This window comes from Vanellus vanellus (genome assembly GCF_965231255.1).
Source record: "Vanellus vanellus genome assembly, chromosome: 10".
NCBI lineage: Eukaryota > Metazoa > Chordata > Aves > Charadriiformes > Charadriidae > Vanellus > Vanellus vanellus.
In genome coordinates this window covers 24,382,167-24,409,012 of record NC_138915.1, presented here as the reverse complement: position 1 = coordinate 24,409,012, position 26,846 = coordinate 24,382,167, and the positions used below count along the sequence as shown (strand labels likewise).

The following is a 26,846-nucleotide window of genomic DNA, read 5'->3' as shown; positions in this document are numbered from 1 at the left end:
GCTATGCACTCACCCAGCAGCCCCCTCCAGTCCCTCACCTGGAACATGAACATAGCTAGTTTCTCGTTGTAGTCCCACTGCTTCAAAGCTTGTTCAACCTCTTGCGGCATTGGCCCAGACGGCGAGCCACAGCCTTGCCCTGGGAGCTGCCTATAGAACTCCGCAATTTTCTGCAGCTGCTCTGACAGGTACTTGGTGATGATCTGCGTCCATTCTGGAGAAGAGGAAACAGGTTAGCAACGAGTGCTGTGGTACACAGAAGCAGGAAAGAACCAGGCTGGTGCGCAGGTGGAAACCCAAAAAAGTTCCTGTCATTTGAAAAGGACAGAAAGAGAAAGAAAGAAAAGTAAGTGCCACAGTATTAGCTTTGCTTGTGACCTGGGGGTGGCAGGGAGGAAGAGGCATCCACAAACACAGGGAACAAGGGAAACAAAGTTCTGTGTTTGGGAGCAGGGGTTACTTTGTACAAGAAAAGTTGGGAAGAAAGATTTCTCAACTGCAGTTGCTGAGAATCAGCAGGCAAAGAGAAGAGGCTTTCCAGTGGGGAGCCGTGTTAGGCCAGCCTGGTCTAGAATCCTCAATAATTTGACAGACAGCAGAAACACTGGAAACACTTCAGCTCTGAACTTGTTCTTAATCTCTTTCAGATATAAGTGTAAAGCCATGATCAATGATTTTTTAAAATAATTGTTTTTACTTAAACCTAATCGTATAAGAGACAAACTCAATACAGAAAGTGACAACACGATTACACTCCTCTAGGTCAATACAGATGGCAAAACCCAAGGCAAAATACACAAGAACGTGAAACAAACAACACTTACAGGGTCAGCAGTAGGACAAACACTCAAAGGAAAAGGAAAGCAAATAAAATAAATACATCTAACAACCCAATCAACCTCCAAAAATAGAGCTGAGAAGTCTGTGTAATTTTTATACCAAAGATAAACATGAAGGAAAAAAAATATCCCTGGACCTCAGCTGCTAATACTGCTTTTCAAAGGAGTGTGGTCAGGTCCCAGAGCCACAGCCATACAAACCAGAAAACTGCCAGGGGAGCTCTCCTAGACCACAGTAATCTGAAGCAGGCCAGGATGCAAAGGATGTTAGATATGGGATGCAATAAGGCTTAACAAAATTGGAAACACAAACAAGGAATAACATACTGGAATTCTCTGGGAAACATACTTACTCTCTTTAGAAGCAGCTTATCAGTCAATTATAACGTTTACAGTCTTTGTAGGGTAAAAAAAAAAACAGGTTGTACAGCAGAGGAGCACAGCAAAACTTAAAGGAGAGAAAGAAGAGGTAGGCTCTCACGAAGTATTTGTGGCTGCTAAGACTTTTCAACTGTATAGTCTCACAGGTGGGCCCTGTTGTTTTAGACAGTTATGCATGTCAGAGCACTAGGACTTATCAGCAGGAAACAAGTTTATATGGATTTCCAGGCTACCTCTTACTATTCAAGAGCAGGCTGAGAAGGAAACATCTGGGATGGAACAAAACCAGCGCTCCACACAAAGTGCTTACCAATGAAGGGATCAATGACGTGACGCTTTTTCACCTTGGTTTCCGTGATGGCAGCATAATAGGCACAAGTCATTTTGATGAGCCAAGCTGCTCTCATTACTGGAACGGTGTATTTCGCCAAATAACCAAAGACCTCTTCCTTCTTGCTAAAAATGGGCACCTGTAACAGAATTGAGAGGGAGAATTGCAACCAAGAACTTAGACAGGAACTACTGCAAAGCTACCGTTGGTCAGAAAGCAGCAGTACCAAAGCTGCATTTCGGTATAAACAGAAACAAAACAAATTGAAAGAAGACAGAAAACATAATTACATTACTGTAAACCCATGCCCTGAATCCTGCAAACAGCTTTGAGGATATCCTCCAGAGAGGATATAAACAACTACAAAAGACACAGACTAAGGACTGAGTCAGAAACACAGAGTGTCTGCTATAGAGACTGAAGATAGGACTCTTAATTTACATAAACAAAACGGAGTGGTTACAAAAGTCTTGTAATACCATGAGTAGCCAACAGAAGACTGTGAGAAACAGGGAATTGAGTACCATAGTAGAAAGGAATTCATTAATTCAGGATTCAAAATTCAAGATACAATACGGGAGGATACCAGTGAAATCATCAGACTGCAGATCTATAAACCAGGAAGCAATAACACATCACAGGAAAAAGTACAGCTGTAGGGCTCATTTCCACAGGATACTACGGAAAGCAAAAGTATGCGTGTGTTCAGAGAGGCATGACACAAATTCAGGGAGAACAGCTCCATTTGGTCAGTATCTCAAAGTTCCTGAACTACCGACAGTTCAATCGCTTTACTGTGCCTCTTGCATTCTTCCCAATCATTCTCTGATGCCTCAAAGACACAGACGACTTGGCTACCGACAGTCGCTGCTTTCATGTCTAAATCCATGGAAACTGATGAAGCCCATTGCAGGAAACTGGGGAAGGCCTTGAAAGGTTTAAGCTTTCACAGTGACCGCAGGAAACTGACAGCCAACGTGCAAACAAGGACACAAGGACTCAGTTGATAGATACAGATTCTGGGAAAATCTGATTACTTTATGTTCCCCCCTAGAGTGACTCAGAACTCCGAGGACCAGACAAACTCCAGCTTCTAAACTACGTACTCTGCTACTGTTTCGCAACTGGGAGTTGTACTTTTCCACAAGGCACACTAGGTTCCCGAGTTCCCTGTTTATAGGCCCACCCTGACAGAGAGTTAGCTCCCCTTGCTATCAGGCCCGATAAAATGGCAAAGACCCTTCTTTCTTCTTTCACACTCTACAGAATTGCATGCTACCAAGAAAACATCTAGCCCAACACCCCAGGGCACAGAAATGCTCTAGCCTGCCTGAGACGAAGCTATAATACACTTACTCTTCTCAGCTTAAAACCAGAAACGTGTCACTGCAACAGAAGTCTGTGAAATCACTCAGCTGATTATATCCAGTAATTCTCACTATGACTTTTGAGAACTTGAAAACCCCTCCACAACAGGAATGGTCCTAACCTAAACAATAGGCCAAAGGCAACAGTGGCAGCTCTTCTGAAAAACATCTGAACCTTAAAGTAAATCCTATTATACAAGCCAAAAGGCAAAGTTGAACACAACCTCCAAACAACAGAGGAGGGACGACTACAGCCAGTGCACTACAGATCATGGATACACTCTTCAAGCTGAAAGCTTTAAGAGATGTCAAAAGAAGAAACTTCTCCAAATAGTAAAAAACTTCTACTAGGCAAACACTTCAGAAACAAGTGCAGATGAAATGCTCTGCCCTGCCAGGTAGCACCTCCTGTGACATACCTTCTTAGCCAGATGAGTGAGTGGCTTAGTTCCAGCCAGATCTGTGAACCAGTTGTTTATGGCACTCTGAGAACGTGCTGTCACCAGCCAAAAGTTATCCTTCTGATTCACCTGGGGTTTCCGTCTTCCTGTGTCAGGCAGTGTATTGCATCGCAGCTTTTCTGCAATAATACTGCTAAAATTTGAACTGATCTGGAAAAAAGATCAGAAGGATGAATTACATTTCACGGGTCAAAGATCTATTCCATGTGCTTAAAATCTCATTTATCACTCCCACCAGAAGTCTCACCAGTACCAACTTTTGAAACACAAAAAACCTGCCAATAATTTCCTTTGGCATACTTGCAAAGAGGAATGCTTCTAGACAACTCATACAATAACCAAGTAGGGGCTCAAGCTGAGACGGACATAACTCTTTATAGGTACTTGTCAAACCAGACAGAAGGCTTCTTGAACATAAGTCAGCCAAGGAAAACAAATATACTGTGCTTATTGATTGCCTTCTATCCCAGGTCATTACTAGTCCTCTTGCCCAGGAGGCCAGGAAGTTAATGTCTTGATTTTAGAGACTGGGAAAATGGAGTTAAAGCCTGTTATATAACTCCCATATTTAAACTGCCAAATGGTTCAAGAAATCTTGCTTCTCTTCTACCGTGGCCATAATGAAACCAAACCAAGAAGTTTCCCGCTTCTGGTATCCTAGTCTCCTGCTTTAACTGCAGAATACAAGGAGTTCTAGATGCTGGTTTAACAGAGACTGCTGATACAGACCTGCCCACAAGAAGTACGGAGCAAGACGAGAACTTGCTCTCTCGGAGGTGGGACACAGTTCCAAAAGGATGCAGAACTTTGATTCTACAGGGACAGATGGTTAGGTCCTAAAACACCCATCCTAAATAAAAGGGTCTCCTGGTTCTGGACACGGCAGGAAGGAATGAGACGCAGGACTGCCCAGGACCCAGCAGCCTCCCCATCCAGCCACCGACACCTGCCTGGCCCCCACACCCTCCCGACGGCTCTCACCTTCGCCGGGTTAAAATTGACATTTTTGGCACTGCCATGCTCGTCCCCAGAGACCGCCGGCTGGTTATTGAAGCCTTGCTTGACGTTCAGAGCAGTCAGCTCATCCTGCGGGGGAAGGACCATCAGCAGGGCCCGGCCAGGCCCCTCCACGCCACACGCCCACAGCCTCCGTCCCCGCCACGGCGGCCCGGCCAGCGTGGGGACAGGGCCCGGCGGGGCCCGGCGGCCTCCCCCAGGCCCTCGCTGCCAGGCAGCGCGCCAGGCGAGCGCTGGGACACGGGGAACCGCGGCGCCCCCCTCGCCGGCCAGGCCTCCCACCCACAACCCCGGGGACGGGCCCCTCACGCCCAGCCACCGGCGGGGACGCCGGGCAGCCCCGGGGGCCTCCTCACCGCCAGCCCCGCACCCCGCTTCCACTCCGCACCTCCTTCTGCTTGGGGTCCTGCGGGTAGACGTCGGGCGGGCCGAGACGCGGGCGCTTGAGCGGACGGTGCTCGTAGCTGAGGACGCCGAAGGCCGCCATCCCGGGCCGGCCGGCGGGCAGAGGCGGCCGGGCCACAACAAGGGCCGCCGGCGCATGCGCCCTGCGCCGGAGAGACCCGAGCACGGCGCCGGTGCGACGGGCGGCGCCGAGGGGAGCCGGAGCGGTCCGAGCCGAGCCGAGGAAGGACGGAGAGACCCGAGCGTCGCCGGGAGGGCCCGAGCCGAGCCGAGGAAGGACGGAGAGACCCGAGCGCTGCCGGGAGGGCCCGAGCCGGGCCGAGGAAGGACGGAGAGACCCGAGCGCTGCCGGGAGGGCCCGAGCCGGGCCGAGCGCGGGCGAAAAGTGGCGAAGAGGGACGGGGCGGCGCCCCCTGGCGGATGAGGGACTTGCGGGACGGTCAGGTGCAGAGGGGCAACGGCTCCGCGCGCGGGCGGAGGTCAGCGGGGAGCGGTGACCCTCAGGGGTCCGTACGGGGACCGGCACTGCTCAGTGTCCTCATCAGTGACGTAGACAGCGGGGTGGAGTGCAGCCTCAGCACGTCTGCGGGTGACACCAAGCTGAGTGGGGCGGTGACGTGCCCGAGGGACGGGATGGCATCCAGAGGGCCCTGGGCAGGTTGGGGAAGGGGGTCCCTGGGAGCCTCACGGGGTCCAACCAGGCCAAGCGCAGCGTCCTGCACGGGGGTCGGGGCAGCCCCCATTACCAGTACAGGCTGGGGATGGAGGGATGGAGAGCAGCCCTGCCGAGAAGGGCTTGGGGAAACTGGTGGATGAAAAGCTGGACGTGAGCTGACAATGTGTGCTCACAGCCCAGAAAGCCCCCGGCACCCCGGGCTGCATCCCCACAGCGTGGCCAGCAGGGCGAGGGGGGGATTGTGCCCCTCTGCTGTGCTCTGGGGAGACCCCACCTGGAATACTGTGTCCAGCTCTGGAGCCCTCAGCACAAGAAGGACATGGAGCTGTTGGAGCGGGGCCAGAGGAGGCCCCGGAGGTGCTGGGAGGGCTGGAGCCCCTCTGCTGGGAGGACAGGCTGGGAGAGGTGGGGGGGTTCAGCCTGGAGAAGAGAAGGCTCCAGGGAGACCTCAGAGCCCCTTCCAGTGCCTAAAGGGGCTCCAGGAGAGCTGGGGAGGGACTTTTCGTCAGGGAGGGGAGTGATGGGATAAGGGGGAATGGTTTTACACTGAAAGAGGGGAGATATAGATCAAATAAAAGGAAGCCATTTTTTACACTTAGGGTAGTGAAACACTGGCCCAGGTTGCCCAGAGAGGTGGTAGATGCCCCATCCCTGGAAACATTCCAGGCCAGGTTGGACGAGGCTCTGAGCAACCTGATCTGGTTGAAGATGTCCCTGCTCATGGCAGGGAGGGTTGGAGTAGATGGCCTTTAAAGGTTCCTTCTAAACCCGAACTATTCTATGATTCTGTGATCCTTACCCCAGGACTGCCCCACAGCCCACCACCCCCTGCTGCCCCCGCTGCCCCTGACACCTGCCCCAGTGGCCCCACGGCCACCATCCCCCCGACTGCACCCCCATCGCCGCACCCATGTCTGCCCCCCATCTCTGCCCCCATCACTGACCCTGCAACCACCTCCCATAACTGCCCCCGGCTGTCCCCATGAACCCCTGTGTGACCATGTCCCCGTAGCCGCTCCCCAGCAATGCCCCAGTGACTCCCAGTTCTGCCCAGTTCTCAGGGACCCAGCCCGGGACACCCACAGTGGGTCCGTGGGTTGCGAATCCCACACTGGCCCCGCTCCTGAGGGGCATCCCTGGGGGAGGTGAGCCCTGTGGCATGGCGGGGTGAGCTGTGGGGTCCCGGTGGGGCAGACGGTGGGGCCCAGAGGGGTGAGCCGTGGGGCAGGGCGGGAAGGGTGATGGGCCCCAGTGGGATGAGTCGCAGGGCCTCAATGTGGTGACCCACAGTCCCGTTTGGAGTGACCCATGGGGCACCTCATGGCATGGGCCCCATGGCGGCGGGCGGTGCCGTGGGGCAGGAAGTGGCGCGGGTGCGGAAGCCGGCAGCCCTGTGCGGTGGGCTGTGTGCAGAGGCTGTTCGCACGCGCCTCACAGCTCGCCCCGCCATGGCGGTGCCCGGCACCTTTCTTGCGCCTGTCCTCCTCCTCCTCCTCCTCTGGGGGCTGGGCCCCTACCTTGCTGCTGCCTGCAGCTCCCCAGGTAAGGGGGGCACATGGGCCCTGGGGGGGGGGGGCGCTGGGAGGCCGTGGTGCCCCATGGGTGGTGGGGCTGGGGGATGTTGCTCTCCGGTGATGATGGGCGAGGAGGGCAGGATGTGGGGCTGCGTGGGGCCGTGTGGGCTGGCGAGCCGTTAGGGTGTGCACCAGAGACCCCGTGAGCCCCTGGTACTCCCCAGGACCCCCGGCACCTACACGGGTTGGAAAGGCCGCTGGGAGAGTTGGGCCGTGCCAGGGAATCCCCATCGGGTGTCATTACTCCCGCCCCAGTGCTGGAGCATCACTGGAACCACCAGCCCCCATGGTTACTGGCCCTGCGACTCTCCTGGCCCTATGGCTCCTGGCCCCATGATGGCTCTACTGCCCCCATGATGGCTCTACTGCCCCCGCAGCTCCCAGCTCCGCAGCTCTGCCGCCCCTGGGGCTGCCAGGCCTGCAGGCAGTGCTGCCGGGAGGGACCCTGGCCATGGGGTTCCCCCGGGGCGGGGGGCAATGGCAGGATGCTATGCGCAGATCCTCTCGGGCGGCAGCCAGCGGCTCCGCACCAGCCAGTCCATCCCAGTCACGTCAGTGGTGCCGTGCGCAGGCAGGGGACGGGGGACGGCGGCTTCTCTTTCCACCCGGCACTCTCACCCCAGTCGCCATCCTGCTTCTTGGTGGGCTGTCAATACAACACCAGCTTTCTGTGGAAAAACAGCCCCTCGGTATCCCTGGACCTCCCAGGTTGCCGGGAAGGTACCCTCCACCTCCAGGTGCGGAAACAGCCGGAGCGCAGTGCCTGTTTGCTCTGTCGCATTACATTACAACCCAGGAAAGCCCGGCTCTGGCTTTCTCCTGCCCCCGTGGTGCTGGTGGATGGGTTTGGACCTTGGAAGGGACGGGGTGTCCCATTGCCTGATTTTTAGGGGGGGAAAAATCCCTTTTTCTGGGAGCCTCCAGGACAGCTCTTGGCCACCAGCAGCTGGTTTGGCACTTGCAAAGGCTCTGCGAAGTGCCTCAGTCCATCGGAGGAGCTCATCCCGCAGCAAGCCATGCCCATGGCTGCCAGAATGGACTGCAACTTGATAACCGATCCTGGGACCGACACCGCTCCGGTACCCCTCCAGCCCCCAGCCAGCCCGGGATGTGGCCTCCGGCTGCGTGGGCAGGACCGGGGCTGACACAGTGCGGCGGAAGGAGGGGGCAGAGGAGCCGCTGTGGGTGCCTGGAGTGGCTGCTTGGCCTCCCGGGGCTCAGCAGTGTTTCCTGCAGAGGTAGAACCACCAGGGCTCAGCCCCCAGCCCCGTAGCGGAGGGGCTGCGGTGAGAAGCACAGCCCAGCGTAGTGTCCATCCCGCAGACACAGGAACACATGGGCACCTGCAAGCACCCAAAAGGGCAACAGCGAGATCAGTTTAGCCAGGATGGAGACATCAGGCACAAATCCCTGTTTTTCTCATGGGATAAGCAAGATGGGTTGGCAGGAAAGGGTTTCTGTCCTGACCCACAGTGCGAGGGGCTGCGAACAGTGGCTTAGGGATGGAGGAATCGGTGCGAATCAGCACATCTGGAGCAAGATGATCCAATAGCAGGGACAGCTGCTGGGCCGGCAGTCCTTTGGAGGAATATGCGAGGCTGCTGGCAGCCCAGGCATCGCCAACAGAGCAAGTGTGACCGGGGCGGTGGGGGCCCGGCATTGCAGGCAGGCTTCATTGCAGCTCTGCTGGGAAGTGCTGGCCTTGTTTGGCTCACACGGAGGAAGGCTGTCGGGGATGTGCAGGGCCCCCTGGCATGTGCCGTGTCTCCCCGGTGCACTCCCGGGGCCCTGCGCAGCTGCCCACCACTGCGGTGCCCAGCAGTGTCTGTCCCTTGCAGGGGTGGATTGTGTCCTCTTCAACGAGGAGTACATGACCTGCATGTGGGGCAGCAGAGAGACGCTCACAGCCAACTATTCCTTCTACTACTGGTAGGTGCCCCTGCCCCACGGCCAGCCCCACAGCAGGTTGTCCAGTGGTGGGTCCCCACACAGGACGCTCCTGTCAGCATTGCTGGTCCAAGCATCAGCCTGCTCCTCTTCCTCGAGCCCAGCGTGGGGGAGGCTCTCTCTCCGGGGCAAGTGGGATGGGATGCACTGGGAAGAGTGGTTCTGGGGAGAGCTGGGGTGTGCGGGGCCTCGGGGAGCCCCAGTAACCCGCTGCGGCACAGGTACGAGAACAGGTCCCCCGTGGTGGAGTGCAAGCAGTACCTGCAGGACCAGGGCATCAGAGTCGGCTGCTGGTTCAACAAGAGTGAGATCACCCAGTTTCAGCCTTTCCGTGTCCTCATCAATGCCAGCCTCAGCGGCCGGACCCTGGAGATCCGCAGCGAGCGCATGGAGCTCCAGGACCTGGGTACGGAGTGATGGGGGGCACCCACTCTTCTCTGCAGGGCTGCGGTGGGGCAGGAGTGGGGCTGTGGGTCCCCAGGGCTGCCCCACCATATCCCAGCTGGTGGCAGGACCACCAGGCCGTGGGGATAGCAGTCACTGGACATCACCTGTGCCTTGCAGTGAAACCAGAGGCGCCCGTCAACTTGACCATCCGCAACATGAGCAGCAACCAGCTGCAGCTGACCTGGACCTCCCCATACCCCAAAGCCCAATGCCTGGAGCACGCTGTCAAGTACAAGAGCAACAAGGACACCAGCTGGACGGTGAGATCCCCCCAGATGTGGCACCCCCACAGTTGTGCCTGGGGACGAGCTGTGCACCAGCCTCCATGGCAATGCCGGCCCTCATTGCGTGGCCCACATCTCTCTGCAGGTGCACCAGGTGAAAGGAGATGTCTTCTCCTTCCCCAGCGTGGACTATGAGAAGTACTACACCTTCTACGTGCGCAGCAAGATCAACAACTACTGCGGCAGCACTCAGCTCTGGAGCGAGTGGAGCGTCCCCGTGGTCTGGGGCAGCAACTCCACCAGCAAGGGTAGGTCCTAGGGGCTGTCCCTGTCCAGGACAGGGTCACCAGCCATTTGTGGTGACAGTGTGGCAGGGCTTGGGGACAAGCCCCTTCTCCATCCTCCGCTCCCAGCTGAGCCCTGCCACAGATGATGCTGAGCTCCCATGGCCACCCACAAAACACCACCACTGTGCCCACCCTACTACTGTGGTGGTGTGCTGGCTGGGGGTCCGTGTCACCCTGGCTCCTTCCAGGCACGGTGCAGGAGCAGCTGCGCTGGTTCTGGATCCACACGGTCTTGATCCCTGTTGCTTCCTGCCTGCTCTTGCTGGTCCTTGTTGTCCTGCTGGTGCGCATGGAAAGGTGAGCGTGGGGGGCTGGCAGGGGGCAGCGGTGCTGGGGCCCTTCGCCTCTGACACACCTCTCCCACACAGGGTGTGGGTCATCCTCATGCCCCAGATCCCCAACCCCAGCAAGAACTTCGATGAGCTCTTCATCACCCACAATGGCAACTTCCAGGTAAGGCAGCTGCTGGCAGCCCTAACCCAGGCTCCCCCCTTGCCCCATGGGGCTGGGGCTGGGCTGGGGCATGGCTCCTCTCACCACGCTCTGCTCCCCCGAGGAATGGGCCGGAGTCCCCAAAGACATTGTGGAGAGCTTCAAGCCCAATGACAGTGAGAATGTCTGCTACGTGAGCGAGCTGCCCCCCAAGGACAGCTACGAGCCCCTCTGGGAGGGCAGCAACAACCCACCACCATCTGTGATGCCCGGGGCCCTGGACACCCCCCCGGAGCACAGCCCCTACAAGAACAGCTACATGGGAGTGTGATGCACTCCGGTGCACCGCATGCTCCGCATCCCTGCTGCCTGGAATCTCGCTGCCCCATGGGCCTCACTCCCCAATCCCACTCTACCTCTGCCAAATGCCCAGGACCCCCAGCCCTGCTCCCCGCCACGGCCACACTGAGCCCCCCAACATGGCAGTGCGTTGGAGCTGCTGGGGGCTCACCAATCCCCACTCCCTGCTCCGAGGTGGCCATAAGCACACCCAGGAACACGTCACCACACCCTGTCTCTTTTGTGCCCTGCTGTCCCATCCCCATGCCTGCTGTCCCCATGCCCATCACCCTCGTGCCCCACTGTCCTGTTCCTATGCCCATCACCTTTGTGCCCCGCTGTCCCCACATGTCATCACCCTTATGGCCCACTGCCCTGTCCCCATGCCTGCTGTCCCCACACCCTGTCACCCTCATGCCCTGCCGCCCTGTCCTCCACCACCCTCACACTCTGTCCCCCTGCCCCGCTGTCCCCCTGCCCACCCCCTCATGCCCTGCTGTCCCCACGCCATGCCTCTCGGGGCAGGGGAAGGTGTCGGGGCGAGGCCCAGGCAGAGCGGGGACAGAGGGGACCCAGCGGGAGGTGGCTTCACCCTCTGGAGCGCAGCAGGGGCAGCGCTGAGGCTCAATAAAGGCTGGGAATGTCCCCACTGCGCACTGCCCGGGGCTGTGGTCATCGCTGGGCACGGAGGGGCTGCGGAGGGGACGCGGGGACACGGGGACAGCCCCCGCCCCGCAGCGCCCCACAGCGGCTGGGCGGTCCAGGCCCCGCCCCCTGCCCGTGGTGGGCGGGGCCTCCGCGCTTGACGGACGGGTAACTTTCCACCTCTGTCCACGTGGTGCGCCGGGCTTCCGCCCTCCTCTCCGCCCCCCCTCCGGCAGCCGATTGGGGGTGCGGCGCCGGCGGCCACGCCCCCTGGCGGAGGTGATTGGTGGAGGCGGAGCGGCGGCCACGCCCCTGGCGGCTCGGGCTGCCGCGGTGCCCGGCTCGGCGCTGCCGGGACGGGGCGGGTGGCACCGGCGCCGGTCACCGGGACCGCAGCGCACGGCACGGGCTCACCATGATCGTGTGTCCCCAGAGCGTGGAGCACCCCCGAGGAAGCCTGTGCCAGCGGCTGCCGGGGCAGGTAGGACCCGACTCGCCCCGCCGCCACCGGAGACTGTACCGGAGAAGCGGGCTCGGCCCTGCTTGCCGCCACCGGCCCGGCCAGGTTGCGGCACCAACCGGCCAGGGCATTCCCGCCGCCCGCCGGCAGTGCGCGGAGCCGGCGGGGCCGCCCTCTCTCGATGCGCTGGCCGGGGGCCCGGTACCGGTACCGGTGCGGCGGCGCCGTCCCCGTCCCCTTTGTGCGGGATGCGCCGTGCCTCCATCACTGCCAATCAAACTTGTTTTTCTCTCTCCGCCTGCACTGCCCGCGCCGCGCACCGGGGGCGCTGCCGCCGCCGCCGCCCGCACAATGGGGCCCCGGTTACCGGCCGCCGGCACCGGGCCCGGCACTGCCGCGGGGACCCCTTCCGCGGGCACAAGCACTTCCCCCGTCCGTTCGAGAACCGGGGCTGGGGCCGGGCAAGAGGTGCCCGCCGCGTCCCCAGTGAGCATCGCCGGCGGAGCCACCGGTACCGGCGGAGCCGCGGTCTCTCCTCGCGGAGGAACGGAGCCCCGGGAGAGCGGCGCAGGGGGCTCACACCGCGGAGTCTTGCCCGGCCGGGCGGGGGGTGAGGCAGGGTCCCCCAGCCCCTCTTCCCGCCGCAGCCCGGGCTCGCTCCCGGTCCGCGGGGCGCAGGACCGGCCGGGCTCCTCCATCCTCCTGCCTGCTCTACATGCAAACCGCTGCCCGGCGATTGGCTGGCCGGGCAACACCTGCCCGGGCAGGGAGGGGGTGAGGCTGGCGGTGGGTAGGGCAGTCGGGGTGCCCACGGGGGGGCAGGGGGCTTGGACACACGGAAGCCCCCCTCAGGGAGGGAGGCGATGCTCCCACCGCCCGGGGCTGCGGGTGGTCGAAGGGGAGGGGGGGAGGGGGGGGGGGGAGGAGGAGGAGGAGGAGGAGGAGGAGGAGGAGGAGGAGGGTTATGGCCGGGGAGGGTGAGGAAGGTGGCACCGGGAGCAATGCAAGAGGCCGGGGGGATGTGAGCCCACCAGAGGAGGCGGGCTGAGGTCAGGGCTGCCCTGAACCTTCCTTCATCCTCCCCTCGCAAGCCGTGTCCGCCTGGTCGCTCGCTCCATCGTCACCTGGACAAGCAGAGCAAAGAGAGCTGGTGGCCCTGGAGGCTGAGCTGCAGGCTGGGCACACGGCTCCTCACTGGGGACCTTCTTCCCCTGAGGGAGTGGAAGGGCCCCCGGCACCTCCACCTCTGCCCACCAGAAGGAGAAGACCAGTGGCTGTAGCCCCACGAGTGTCCGCAGGGCAGCTTGTTTCCCTGAGCAGAGGGACTTTGTGGGGGACTTTCACAGGTCACTGCTGGTTTGCACCTTCTCCAGTGGGACCAAGAAGCCAGCGCTCTTCATCCCTCCTCATTTTAGTTTGGGCTTGGGTGGGGGTTTTTTAACCTCTTTGGCCAAAAGTGAAGAGGAAGCTCCAAATGACATCAAGTAAATCTCTTAACACCTGAGCGATGGTGTGCTCATCAGAAGTGCAGGATGGTAGAAAACAGCCCGAGCTGCGCAGCTCAGCCCCAGGGTGCTCTGCTCCGCTCCCTGCAGCTTTGCCGTCCCCACCGGTGCCGCCCCGACCCTTTGGTCACCTCGTGGTGACATGCAGAAACGAAGGCCTGATTGGCAAGATAGCTGCTGGCAAGGCGAGGTGCACAGGGCATCAGGGTTCCTAGTTGGGGCTCCAAGGGCTGTGCGTGTGTCCTGCCGGCAGTCACAGCCTGGGCTCATGGTGGAGCACAGGCTGGTTTGCAGGCATGCTCCTGCTTTGCTGCCATGCCACCGTTGTAGCCATGCCCCGGTCACCAGCCTTCGGGTGACCGCACAGGAGAGATGGGTGGGAGGAAGATGATGGCGGTGTCACCGGGGCCAATGGTTCCCACAGGAGATTTAGATTCGAGCTTGGGAGGGGAGGTGCACCCTCTGCACCTGAGGGTGCTGCCTGGGCTTCCGCACGCCAGCGGGAGCCATGACTCAGTGTGACAAGGGTTAGCGCCTGCTGTGCCCCTGCATCGGGGCAGGCGGGCTGCGGGTACAGACCCCGCTGTCGCTGTCGGGTGGGCAGTGGGGCAGTGGGGCCGTTGGGGCACAGCAGCTGCCCGGGCACCTTTTGCACATCCCCGTCCTCTGCTCCCAACCACGACTGGGGTGGTGCTGCTCGGGGCTGGGCTCTGCTGGGCACCAGCGCAGGGCTGGGGCGGGCATGGCGGGGGATGTATGGACTCCCCTGAACATGTTGCCTGTGTTTTCACCAGTGGGTGCACCCAGTGCCAGCTGTGCCACGCACCTGTGCGCTGTGGGACGTACTCCCGCGCTGTGGGAGACCTCTGAGCCCCCTGCGTGTGCTCCTGACTGCGTGGTGGGTGCCAGGATGTCGCTTGTCCCTTGGCTTGCCGGGGCAGGAGCCCGGGAGCAGCTCAGCTGGCCCCACAACTCTCCCCCCATCCCAGTGCCGGGCGGGAGGGCTCGGTGCCAGCAGTCAGGCCGATGGGCTGCTCTGTTCTGGGAGGTCTTTCATGTCATGTTTCTCCTTGCGTTTGCCTCTAAGGCTGCAAGGAAACACCACTTTGCCCTTTGCTTCTGCTCATCGTGCAATGCCCTCTCCCAGGCTGAGACCGACCGGTGTTTCCCGCAGCTTGTCCTCCCGCTAGCAGTGACGCCGCCAAGCGGTGCTCTGCCCAGCTCCCTGACCCCAGCCCTCGCCCTCCACACTGGTTTCTGACCTGATGGTGTTCCTCTGGGAGCACCGAGCAGGGAGAGGGGATCCCAGCCCCTCGCAGAACCCTGGCTTGGCTGGGGTGGGCTGCTGCAGCGGGGAGAGCTAAGCAGAGCATGTTCCCCACAGGTAGTGAAGATGTCCGGCAGCGACCCCGAGCGCCCCCAGTTCCTCTTCGTGAAGGTGCTGGCGAGCCGGGGACGGCTGGAGGCGGTGACCCAGCAGATGGGCTACCACCCGCAGTACCTCGACAGCTTCCTCAAGACGCAGCACTACCTGCTGCACATGGACGGCCCGCTGCCCTTCGACTGCCGGCACTACATCGCCATCATGGTGAGCCCCGCTGGGAGCTGCCGGAGGGGACGGGGGGTGCTCCGCTGAGCCCCGCCAGGCTCCCCGCTCTCCCTCCACCAGACAGCCTGTGCCAGTGGCTTCTCTGCAGAGGCCAAAATCGTGATGTCCTGGAGGCTGGGGGAGAGGTGGGCACGGGGTCCCAGGCTGCCTGTCCCGCCGGCACGGTGCGGGGATGCTGATGTGCTGCTCTTGCAGGCGGCCGCCCGGCACCAGTGCCGGTACTTGGTGAACCTGCACGTGCTGCAGTTCCTGCGGGCGGGGGGCGATCCCCAGTGGCTGCGCGGCCTCGACTTCATCCCTCCCAAACTCCGCAACCTCAACGAGATCAACAAGATCCTGGCGCACCGGCCGTGGCTCATCACCAAGGAGCACATTGAGGTATTGGGGGTGGCGGGGGAGCCGTCAGCCAGGGACCAGGGCAGCGATGGGGACAGCAGCATCCCCAGAGCAGCATCCCCCATCTGCCCGCATCGCATCGCTGGTCTGTCCCTGTCCTGCAGAAGCTGCTGAAAATCAGCGAGTGGAGCTGGTCGCTGGCGGAGCTGGTGCACGCCGTCGTCCTCCTGGCGCACTGCCACGCGCTCGCCAGCTTCGTCTTCGGCTGTGGCTGCGAGCAGGATGAGGGGCCGGGGGGTCGAGGCTTGCTGAAGCCCTTGTCACCTGGGAACCAGTGCTTCTGTGAAGCCACCACCGGCAATGGCTGCAGCCAGGAGCTGCTGCGCATCAACCGCAAGCGGGTGAGCCCCTGAGTGGGGGGTGGTCCACGGGGGGGACAGGGAGCACGGCCGGGACCGCTGCCCTCACCCCCGAGCCTGTGTCTGTGCAGTCCCTGGACTCCTGCATGGAGCTGGATTCCCTCCGGGAACGCGTGCAGCGGATCCACGTGGAGACCGAGGGCAGGGAGGAGACAAGGCTGCTGCAGCAGGACCGAGAGGAAGGTGAGGGGCAGGGAGCGGAGGTGGGTGGGAGTTCATATGGCACACCTGGGTGCTGCTCCCCCATGTCTATACTTATATTTTCTGTGATGTACGGTTCGGAGAGGGCTGAAGATGACCTTGGATGCTGGTGTTGGGGAAAGAAGGCTGTGGTTGAGGCGCAGCAAGGCCCGGCTTTCAACAGGGCAGCTGAGCATCGCTCTGACCCGTCTGCGGGGCTCTCCCCTCTCGCAGATACCGACGGGGAAGTCACCGGTGCCACCAACCTTGCATGCTACATGCAGGACCCTGACTTTGGATACCAGGACTTTGCCCGGCGCGACGAGGATCAGACGCAGGTATTCAGAGTCCAGGTGAGGTTCCTGCTCTCTCGGCGGGCAGCAGTGCGGGCTGCCACCTCTCCTCTCCGCTCCGTTCCTCTCCACTTCGCTCCGCTCCTGGTGGGGAGCGGATGGTTGCGGGGGTGCCTGTGCAGCCCACATCTGGTGCAGCTGCTTTTGTCAAATGCCTGAGCGGGGAAGCTTAGCTCCGAGAGGGGACCTGCCCCGCTAGGTTTGGGGAGAGGGAGGTGACCGGTGACTTCTGTCTCTATGGGTTGTCAGTTTTTTTCACATCACCCTCACAGAGGCAAGGGTCAAAATCATTCAAAAGCTGCCCGATGAGGGACGTTGTGGTTTGTGGCAGAGCAAACCTATTGAATTCTGCTGCATCCCGAGGTCTCCAGCCCTTCTTCCTGGGAAAATGTCCTGGGCTCCTTTGTGCAGTCGCAAAAGCCTCTTGCTGTGCTCAACAGGATTACTCCTGGGAAGACCATGGCTTCTCGCTGGTCAACCGGCTCTACTCTGACATCGGGCATCTCCTGGATGAGAAGTTTCGGATGGTGGATGGTCTGCAAAGCAGTGCCATGGCCAAGCGGCAGGGCTGCGAACCCTCTGTCTTCAAGCGGGGCATCTGGAACTACATCCACTGCATGTTTGGCATTAGGTAGGGAAACCCAGCCTCGCGCGGTCCAGGGGAGAAAACCGAGCTGAGCCAGGCGGGAGGAGGGCAGGGCACTCGGGCTGTCTCGCAGATGGCCTTGGAAAAGAGATGGAGGTGAACGGCCTGCCTGGATGTTGGGTCAGGCAGGGCAGAGATGCACAGCTTCTCTGGACAGGACAGGGCGCTTCGGGGACGGGGCTTCGGTGCCTGGTTGCCGCTGCTGTGTGTCCCCCTGCCCTGCGGCTGTGCCGTGTCCCAGGCAGACCACGGGCGAGGTGTTCCGTAGGGACATGGTGCTGGCTGTGACTCGCCCCTGTGCTCCCTGCAGGTACGATGACTACGACTACGCAGAAGTGAATCAGCTCCTGGAGCGAATGCTCAAAGTTTACATTAAAACAGTAACCTGCTACCCAGAGAAGACAAACTCAGAAATGTTTGACAGGTTCTGGAAGCAGTTCAAGCACAGTGAGAAGGTGGGACAGCCGGCCCCTGGCTCTGACCAGCTGCGGTGGGGCTGGGAGCGGGCAGAGGCTGCAGCCTGGGCTGCTCTGGGGGGTGTATGAGAAACCTTTGAGCCACCAAACCAGTTCGAGGCAGGTGAGGAGGGAAAATGGAAGCTGGCTGTTTGTAAGGAGTTGGGCTTAGCGTGGCGTGGGGCCACCCGCGGCGGGATGACTGCAGGGGCCACCGGCAGCGTGGGGATGTCCAAGGCCAGTACCCCATCGGTGAGTGCCTCCAGGCGTGCCCTCGCTCCAGCCAAAACGCACAGGAGCGGCTGCTGTGGGTGGCAGGGACCGTGCCGGTGCCAGCCGGCTGTGCTGGCACCAAGCGTGCCGGGGACTCCCCAGCACGCGGCTCTGGGAGGCAGCCACAGCCTGAAGGGCTGGAAGGAGAGGGAGAGGGCAGCTGCCTGTGCTGGAAAAATTGGTGGGATTTTGTCCCATGCCAAAAGACTCACTAGCCCAGATGGGCGCTTGCTTGCACCGCGGCACACTGCGGCTGCCTGAACCTCTCTTGCTTCTTCCTCCCTTAGGTCCACGTCAACCTGCTCATCCTGGAAGCCCGAATGCAGGCAGAGCTGCTGTATGCGTTGCAGGCCATCACCCAGTACATGATCTCCTAGACGGTGGGGAGCTGCGCTGCGGCAGGGCCGGGCAGCATCCTCTCTCCCTGGACTCATGCGTGACGCATCACGCTGGGATGGACGGCGAGGGATTACTCAATTTAGTTTACTTGACTGTCTTGTTCCTTCCCCACCCCCACACCCCTTGTGGGGCGCGCTGAGTGGCCCCGTTACGTGCAATTACCAAACTGTGAGGCAAGTCCGTGCTGCTGCTGAGATGTCGGTGTGATGCTGGAGACTTGAACACATCCGAGGAGGACTGCCAAAGCGAAGGGGAGAGGGATGTGGGAGGGGACTGGGGCCAGTTTAGATGGATGCTTCCCCGTGAGCAGAAGCTCCTCACCCGGGTGCTGCAGGAGCCTGGGCCACTGCAGGGAGGGCAGTGCTGGCTTCCTTCCCTGTGGCCACCCTTGGGCACCTGGCCTCGACGGGGTGATGCATCTCGCTTGGGAACAGCGGGGCAGCTCGTGGACGCGTTGCAGTGTCCCCAGTTGTGTGGGCGGGCAGGGAGAAGCACTGGCTCTGAGCGAGGGCCCTTCCCCAGCCCGGGACGGGGATGCGCTCGCTGCCTACACGTCCCTGTCCTATAGGTCTATGTGCCAAACCCCTCTGGGATGGAGGAGCGATGACCCAGGCAAACTCCAAACTGTGAAGGTCTTGCTGGCGGGGTGCCCTAGAGCTCCGCCTTCTCTGACAGCGGGGTGAGAAGGTCTCTGACAGTGTTCGGGCTCCAGGTTGGTTTCTGCAGGGCAGTCCTTGGGGGAGCTTGCCCCAAAGCCTCTGCCTCTCATCAACAAAGGGGTAGGAGGAACAAAGGAGGCTTCCTGTGTTAATGTGGCTTGTATCTTCTTACCACCATAAGAGGGCTGAGGTCCTTAACAGCGTGGTGGAGGAGGCTGCGATCGGCACAGGTGAGCTACGGGAAGCTTCTCCTGGAACCTGGGCTGGGGGGGGCTCCCGGGGCTGTCCCTGTGCACCAGCCTTGCCCTCTACCCAGTGGGCCAGGAGCACGCACCACCGCTTGCCCGCCCCATGGAGGTACGAGGGCCCGAGCACAGGCTCCGGGGAGCAGCCCCAAAAGGGGAATGAGGCCACCCGTGACAAGTGGGAGCCTGAAGCAAGGGCAGCTGTTGAGTCAGGCCAGCGCACACTGCTTCAGTCGACCTGTTTACTGCGTAAATGTACGGGGAGAAAACCTTGTGTATGGAAGCTACAGAAAAAGCCTATTTTTGCTATAAATATATTATGTTTGACATGGATGTGTGCTTTATTTCTGCCAGATGTTGGGAAAGGGATCCAAACTTACAGGGCAGCAGTGCCTGGCTGACCGCAGCCCCGAGGTGGCTCCAGGTCCAGGAAACCCAACGTTCCCAGCCACGGTGGGGTCCTGCGCCGCCAGCTCTGGTCCAGGTCACTGAGGCTGGACTCACCCCGTTCAGCTCAGCCACATCCTCTTCTCATGCTCAGATGAGAAACTCCCGCAGCGTTGCGCATTCAATAGGAAAAGAGGGAAGGTTTTTCAAGGGGCTGCGGTGTTCTGGCAAGGAGGAGGGTGCCAGAGGAAGGAACCAACTTCTGCCCTGCCAGGGACCCGGCCCCAGGTGGGTGAAGGGTGGGTGCTGCTTCAGCAGCGGAGGAAGAAGTGTTTTGGTGGCACTCACAAGCAGGTCCTCAATCAGCAAAGCCAGCACGACCTGTGTTGGGCTGGGCCAGCTTGTACTGGGGCAAGCTGGTGGCCTGGGCAGTAGAGTGCGAGGACAACCGGTGCTGGGCAGTACTGGCTGAGTCAGTACTGGTGCCAGCATGACTGGTGTTGGGACAGCTGCCACCAGGCTTGGCCCGACAGTACTGGGACAGGCACTGCTGTTCCACCATTCAGCCCCAGTGAGGGCTGGGTGTTCTGCTCACCCTCAGGCGTAGCGCTCTGACTAACCTTTGCCAGCCCTTCCCCTGCCCCTGTGAAAGCAGCCCTGTCCCCTGCAGGGCTGGGACAAGCCGCAGCAGCCGGTTCTCCGCAGGGCTCACCCACTCCCGAAGGCAGTGGCGCATCCGCAGCTCTGTGCAGCCCGAGGTCAGCCCCCAGCAGCAGCATCCTCAGCACCCGCCATCACCCCGCGCTGCTGGGAGTGATGGAGAAGGGAGAAGACAGCGACAGCGCAGCACTGGCTGGGGGCGAAGGGCTGCCCGTGCCCAGGACACGCGGAGCGGGTTCCCTCTTGCACCCCCAACTCTCCGTTAGTGCACACAGAGCCGCCTTTGCAGGAGCCGGGGCAGCCGCTGCTTGCTCTGGCTGGCAGAATAAGACCCGGTCTCATCAGCAAGATGAAGAATCCCATGGGCTGTCAACCCTGACCAGCAGCACAGCTGTTGGCAAGGCTGGGGAGACCGCCAGCCTCAGCTCCCCAACAAGAAAACATCCCCACATGAGCTCAGAGCTCGAAAGCAAGAGCTGAAGCAATCATCTACTCCCATCCCTGCAGAGCCAGCGAAGTTGCTGTCATGTCCCAAGCAGGTGTTGCAGCAAATAACTAAAGTATGGGGGATCGTGTCCCTGGAGAAGCCCACAAGGGTCTTGTTGACCAGACGCTTCAGGACAGTTCTACACCCGCACCAGTAACTACAGCTTCGCTTTTGAAACCCATGAGCTGGTCCTTCACCTTACCAACCCCCCTGTGCTCCCCTCCTGTGCCTGGGCAGGTGGTGAAGCTGCTGCACTGGCCGAGGTCCAGGCTTTGAGGCCTCCCCGGAAGGGCAGTGTGGGCACTACACCGTTCAAGCGAAGCGGATGACTCTAAGCCACACGACATGCCACAAGCCTGGCAACTTCAATGCTTGGGACCCTGCCCTGGTTCCCCCTGCACCCTTCATCTGCTCCAACTAGGATATTCCCCTGTGACTGGAAGGAGGAGAGCTGCCAGAGCCCGGGGTACCTCTCCTCCGCAGGAACCCACCGGGACGGGTCCCATGCAGGAGCCAGGCCACTGTGACCGTACCTGCAATTACTGAGGGGAGGATGCAGGCACACATCCAAAGCGGTCACCAAGTTTCTTGCAACAGCCTGGAGCAGAAAGGCGTGCTGGCAGGCGCAGCCAGGGCCGCTTTTGTAACAGCCCAGCCGTCCCCAGCCTGCGTGGTGGGAGGAATGGTGTGTCCCGGCCTGCAGAGAACAGCAAGCCGTGCTTCAGCAATGGTCACCGTCACAGCTCCTACACACCGCCCATTAAAAGCCAGGCCTGTGGCTGCTGGTCTTACCCCAGTGGCGGAGAGGGAAAAAATAGTACACAGGAGCTGGGGATGGACCGTCCTGCCAGGAGAGCTCTGGAGCAGGCAGCGGGCACCCCCCCATCTCCCCACCTGCCTTCCCCACGCAGCAGCCACCCCACCACAAAAGCCACGCTGAAGAAGGGCAACGGACTTCCCCGCTGCGCTTTCACACACGGTCCCATCACTGGCGGGAGGGGAGAAGCGTTCAGCAAGCAGCACGCAGCCGGGGCAAAGCAGGTCTCTGGCCAGAAACTACACTGGGCAGAAAAGGTGGTGAAGTTTTTGCGCTGACTTCAGGTACTGGTGCTCTGCAGGCAGCTACTCCACAGACCAAAATGCTTGTGGTGACAACTGGGGAGAGCTGAAAGGTCGCCAAGACTGCAAGAAAGGCTGACCTACTGCAAACAAGGTGTATCGAACCCACATAGCTGTTAGGACAGGATGCAGCAGGACTCGGTGTGACTACTGCAGTGTCACACACATCAAAAGTGACCCGGAGCCAAGGCATCCAGGTCCCAGCCCAGCATCTATTCCGTGCTTTGCTCTCCTTGGCAATGCTGAAGTGTCACAGGCCAATGCTCAAAGCAGCATAAAATGTGTTAACAGCTACTGGGGGGAGTGCATGGTCCCCTGTTCTACGTCAGGTTTTGATGGCATCCACTCCAATCCCATCAACAACTGCAAAATCCACCCTCAGCATTTTGTTTCTCCACTGTGCGCTTGCAGGAAGCACCCAAGGAACAGATGAGGGACAGTTCCCCAAGGAACTCTCCTCCCAATACCCTATTTTTGGAGACGGGCTTAAAACTCTAAGCAGGAACCTTAAGATCCCTTCCAGGGTTATTTCCATTAACCATTTGGACACTTATTTTTCAGTGGTATTCTTTATCAGGTATCACTGAATATTGAGTATCCAAGGCTTTGACCGCAAGGTTTCTGGCTGTATGCATACTGTGCAATTTCATGAATAACACTTTCTCCTCAGTCATTTTAAAAACAGCCCCAAGTTGCTCTCCATGTGTCTAATCAGGCCCCTGGAATCCACGCTCTACACTCCTTCCCCCATTTCTCTCTGATCTCCTTATCTGACTCCACTCCAAAGCAACACGACCAAGGCTCGGAACCAGCCTCACCTTCTGCAAGACCCCTGCAGAGCCCCCCACCCCCCACCCCCCCCCCCAGGGCAGAGGATGAAAGCGCATTCTCCAGCCTCCCCCCAAATGCGAGAAGGCAGACCTGCTGGAATGACATGCTGCTCTGATTCAAGATTTGCAAGCTGCTTCACTGGCTCAGGCTATCTGCGCTCCCACTTGCCTTATGTCAAGGATGGACCCCTTAAAGTACCCAGCTGAAGCCCTCTCCTGCCCATAGAGGCCACTTGCACACCTCTGAGCGGTCCCAAGGAACAACCAGATCCTGGCTTCCACCCTGACATTCATCTCCCCTTTGATGGGCAGCTCCAAGCCATTATCTTCTACTAATAAAAACACCCCCCAGGTCTAGTAACCTTCCTTTTTCCAATGGAGGATTTGGGGTATGCAAGCATAGAGAAAAGCTCACACACGTGCTCATCTGTCCTTATAATTAAGTGTCAGCATCTGCTCATGGATGGGGTGGTTGAAAGAAGAGAGTAGCAGCAATCCTCTCTATTCCTAGAGATAACACGAAGAGTTGCTGACACTCAAAGATGTTTGCATGTAGCTATATAAAAGAGTCACCTTCTGCACTCAGGTCTAGAAGGGCGAGGAACGAAGGGGCTAGAACGGCTCTAGACTAATCCTGCACAAGTTAAAACTCCCCAGGGTCAGTTTTAGGGCTTGGCAACCCCATGGGTCCCCTGGAGCCTTTGTGGGCTGTCACGCTGCAACCCTTCCACCTCTGGCCAGCTAAGGGACACTTCACCAAGGGGTTGCCCTGACAGGTGAGGAGAGCAGAGGAAAGAAGCCAAGGGCAAGGAAAAAATAACTGGTCCTCACCAGGGAAACAGAACAAACTGCATGAGACACAGAGCAGAGGATTACAGGTTTTTATTTGTCAAACATTCCCCCCTAGTCTAGCACATTCTACAGTCTTGCTAGCACAGATGGTAACAAAGAGCCTGTAATGGTTCAGAAGTTACAGTGCTACAGAGAGCAAACAAAAGCAGAGATTTATTATGTTAAAAAAAAAATTATTGTGAGAAATGGGTGAAAGAGTGCAGAGGGGATGGGGTGGAAACTATTGTCAGCTAGTGGTGCCTGCCCTGTGTGCAGCAGACGTCTGTGCTAGCAACGCAGAAACCCTTCCTGGGATCACACCAGGTGAAGACTCCACCGTGCTGGAAGCGTCATTTCACAGAACCATCCCCATTGCCTTATGAAGAAGGCTCTTTTCAGGAGAAGTGACCTATCTGCTACATAGCCAAACCTCTCAAGACACCTTGGGGAGCACCACAGGGCAGCACCACACCAAGCACCACGGCACTGGCTGTGAACATCCCCTTCTACCACACACCGTAACGCTGCCTTAGCCCGAGAACCATAAATGTGACAGTTCTTTCCCCTTCAGCTTCTGCTGCCTCTTCTCCCTGCTTCACACCACAGTATCAGATGCGATTTTGATTCCAGCAGAGATTGTTTTCCATCAACTACAGACACATCGGGGCGTGGGGAGAGACACAAAGGCTACTGAAGAGAGAGGATCCCTTTCTTGAAGGGTGAGCAACCATGGTGATGGGTTACCATGTGCTACCAAGCTTTCACCTGGACAGATCTTTCAAGCTTTAGGAGTCACCTTGTGCTTGCTTTTCTCCACATTAATTAGAACATGTTTGTCATTAGACATGCAACTGAGGCAAACCCTAAGCTATGCCCGTTCATGCTCATGTCCCAAAGTTTTTTGATAATGGTTCCAAACGTGCACAGTATTTTGGTGACAGTCCAGGACACCACTCCCACCCACGGCAGCAGACACAGGTTTCTCATTCCTGGAGCAAGGCTAGCCCTGAAGCATTCGAGTGTGGCTATAAATAAGCAACTAAGTAAGAAAATTAACAAATGATGATCTACATAAAAGCTTTCTAGGCATTTCCTTTGGAAAAGCTGATTAGTGCTACTTGCTTCTAGTACGAGCCTCGTTTATGAATACACCCGGGCTCTGGAACGCTCCCACTGCTTTCATTCCTCTCACTTACCAGGGTGATTCGACTGCTGTTTTTACAGCAGCGCAGGGTAGGGGATGACATGTTTTTTAGACACACCAACAAGAAAAATTAAGGGCTCCAAGAAGCTTTCAATATTCCAAACTCTGACAGGAAGCTGGGAGTATAGTAAAACATACTTAAGTTGTAAAGATGGCTCAAGCAATTTGCTAAACCCAGGTGTAAATAAAAGCAACCAGTCTGCCTAGTTAGCTGAAGCCTTCACAACCCAGAGCTGCAAGGTGACTTCACGCTGTGAAAGATGGCATTTTGTCCTCTGGAGATGAAGAGACTTGTGAGCTCAGTGAGGACAAGGAAAACGCACCCAGCGCAGTGTAAGGCTTCACCCCGAGAGTCCCTTGCCCACTCCCCTCAGGCACTTATCCAGGAGCATCATTCCCCCCTTCTCCTCCCCACCCAGCTCACAGATGCTCTCGAAACCCCAGCCCAATCCTCTGTTAGAGCAAAAACTAGCCCACAAGCAGAGGGCCTGCGGTGCTCCCGCAACAAAGATCCACTAAGACACTACCCTGAATCCAGCAGCAAACACTTTGGGCAAGAATACAAAAAAAGGGACAAGTATCGAGCAAGCCCCTGCCAGGTACACAGCCTTTCAGCAAGCAGCAGTTTAGGAACTTCAAAGTCTCTAGTGTCCAGTGAGGAAATATCCCAGGCTAGAAAAGCTCAAGGTTTCTGAAAAGCAAGTTATTTGAGAAGGGACTGGAGAACTCTGGAATTCTCTGCATCCCTTCCCGCTGTGCCCATGAGCTGAGCTATCCCGCTACACAAGCGAACGAGAAGCCAAGTTGCCTGCCTGAGCCTGCAACATTACATTCATGGTTTACTGAGCATTCCCAGGGCACCGTTACGTCTACCAAACACCATCCTCAGCACTAGCGCGCTCTCAGGCTTCTTCAACCACTGCCAGCTCCTCTTGCGTGGAGGAGACGGAGAGCACCTGCACGGATTGCCGCAAAACAGAGACATCGCTGCCAGCCCACCAGCAGAGCAGGACTCCAGTCAGAGGTGCTCCTGTCTCCAGTGCTGTCCCCAGGACAGGCGATTCCCCAGGAATCTGGCCTGGGAGTAAGGAAAAAAAAAAAAAAAAAGATAGATAGGTGCTCTATTCTTTAATAAAAGGACAGTGTTTCTGACACTGTAGCGCACCAACCATGATGAGCTTTGGTGTACCTGGGCTGCAGCTCCCTCAGCTGGAACACGTCAGATCGCTCCAGAGCGCTACTTAAGTGCTCAGGGCCAGGCTCTCTGCAGCCAGAGATCAAGGTAGGTCCCCAGTGCTGTCACACCTAGGGGACACCTTGGAACAGCCTGAAGACAGCACTTCTTCCCCACAGACCAACCCAGCCACAGCTCACCATGGATTTGTAGGTCTGAAGCACTGCTTACTAATATTGTCCATCCTATTGCTTTGGGCCCCGTTTCCATGAGGCACAAGCTAGAGATTCACATATAACGTGAATACACCTATGGGTGTCTTGTCCTTTGATGGTGGTGGAACATGGGCAGCCCATCAACTTGCTCTGGAGATCATGAGATTCATTTGCCCTCAGAGCCTAAGCTGACAAAGTGGCACATTATATGCCAAATAACACAAATCCTGCCAGATCTATTAGCGGCAGCCCAGAACGGCCAATTTGTACATGCAACACATGCCATCAGGTATTTGTAGAAGGTGTATCTATCCATTTGTGTAACGAACTAACTGCAGAGAGAATGTACGTCCGGGACTCAAGCCTGCAAGACCTGGGATCCCAGCATAGGATCTGCCTTTTCATTTCCTTGTGACAATGAGGTGTGACCAGACATGCGGATTGCAGGTAAATTTTAAACATGTCACCATGAGGTCTGCCATGAAGACAGCCTTCAAAGCACAAGTTATTAAACTATTCCAAGGCTCTGATGGCAGAGCATGCTAAAGATAAGACTGCTGAAGACTCCTTGTGGCAGGTAACCAGACAAACCACTCCTGTTCCAATCTCCACTCAAATGAAAATGAAATGAAACCCATGAAAACAGAGCAGACAAGGTGGTAAAACAGTATGGCTCATTGCACTGCATGATAAAAACCTTAACAGAAGCCACCGATGCCTTCAAAAAGGACTGGAGAGGCCTTCTGCCGGACCAAGCCTACCACAACACCATGAAAGCACCGTGTCCCCCATAGATCTTGCCACCGTGAACACCAGAAAGGTGACAGGAACATGCCAGCTAACGCTCTGACCTAACCTCGACTCCTAGCTTCTGCCCTGCACGAACAAAGAGACAGGGCAGGACCCCAGGCACGTGCCCAAGGATGTGCCTACAGGCTTCAAGTTCCCCAGCAGCAGCAGAAACTTCA

At 58.3% G+C, this 26,846-nt stretch overlaps 3 protein-coding genes across 4 annotated transcripts in view; 2 read left to right on the top strand and 1 right to left on the bottom strand.

Moving 5' to 3' along the window:
• The window catches only part of MED12 (mediator complex subunit 12), a 38,125-nt gene extending 33,222 nt beyond the window's left edge, over positions 1–4,903 (bottom strand). The window contains exons 1-5 of the mRNA XM_082488399.1: positions 4,785–4,903; positions 4,361–4,465; positions 3,338–3,529; positions 1,531–1,690; positions 39–214 (exon numbers count right to left, since the gene is read on the bottom strand). Coding sequence (XP_082344525.1) covers positions 39–214; positions 1,531–1,690; positions 3,338–3,529; positions 4,361–4,465; positions 4,785–4,883 — 732 coding nt within the window. The 5' untranslated portion in view covers positions 4,884–4,903. The remainder of the gene's footprint in view (positions 1–38; positions 215–1,530; positions 1,691–3,337; positions 3,530–4,360; positions 4,466–4,784) is intronic.
• A 2,002-nt stretch (positions 4,904–6,905) lies between these two features.
• Positions 6,906–11,431, top strand: IL2RG (interleukin 2 receptor subunit gamma). The gene is made up of 8 exons (XM_082488237.1): positions 6,906–7,019; positions 8,890–8,980; positions 9,220–9,404; positions 9,563–9,705; positions 9,815–9,977; positions 10,205–10,313; positions 10,385–10,469; positions 10,573–11,431. Exons 1-8 carry the CDS (start codon positions 6,926–6,928, stop codon positions 10,777–10,779), a joined length of 1,077 nt encoding a protein of 358 aa, XP_082344363.1. The 5' UTR covers positions 6,906–6,925; the 3' UTR covers positions 10,780–11,431.
• Positions 11,432–11,801: 370 nt separating this feature from the next.
• Positions 11,802–18,301, top strand: LOC309675812 (sestrin-3-like). 2 transcript variants are annotated; one of them, XM_082488214.1, is made up of 9 exons: positions 11,802–11,913; positions 14,782–14,985; positions 15,202–15,384; positions 15,507–15,743; positions 15,833–15,944; positions 16,176–16,294; positions 16,735–16,925; positions 17,251–17,395; positions 17,956–18,301. In XM_082488214.1, exons 1-9 carry the CDS (start codon positions 11,848–11,850, stop codon positions 18,043–18,045), a joined length of 1,347 nt encoding a protein of 448 aa, XP_082344340.1. In that variant the 5' UTR covers positions 11,802–11,847; the 3' UTR covers positions 18,046–18,301. The 2 variants fall into 2 exon arrangements, with proteins under 2 accessions (XP_082344340.1, XP_082344339.1); XM_082488213.1 differs by having other exon boundaries at positions 15,833–16,294.
• The last annotated feature ends 8,545 nt before the right edge of the window (positions 18,302–26,846 follow it).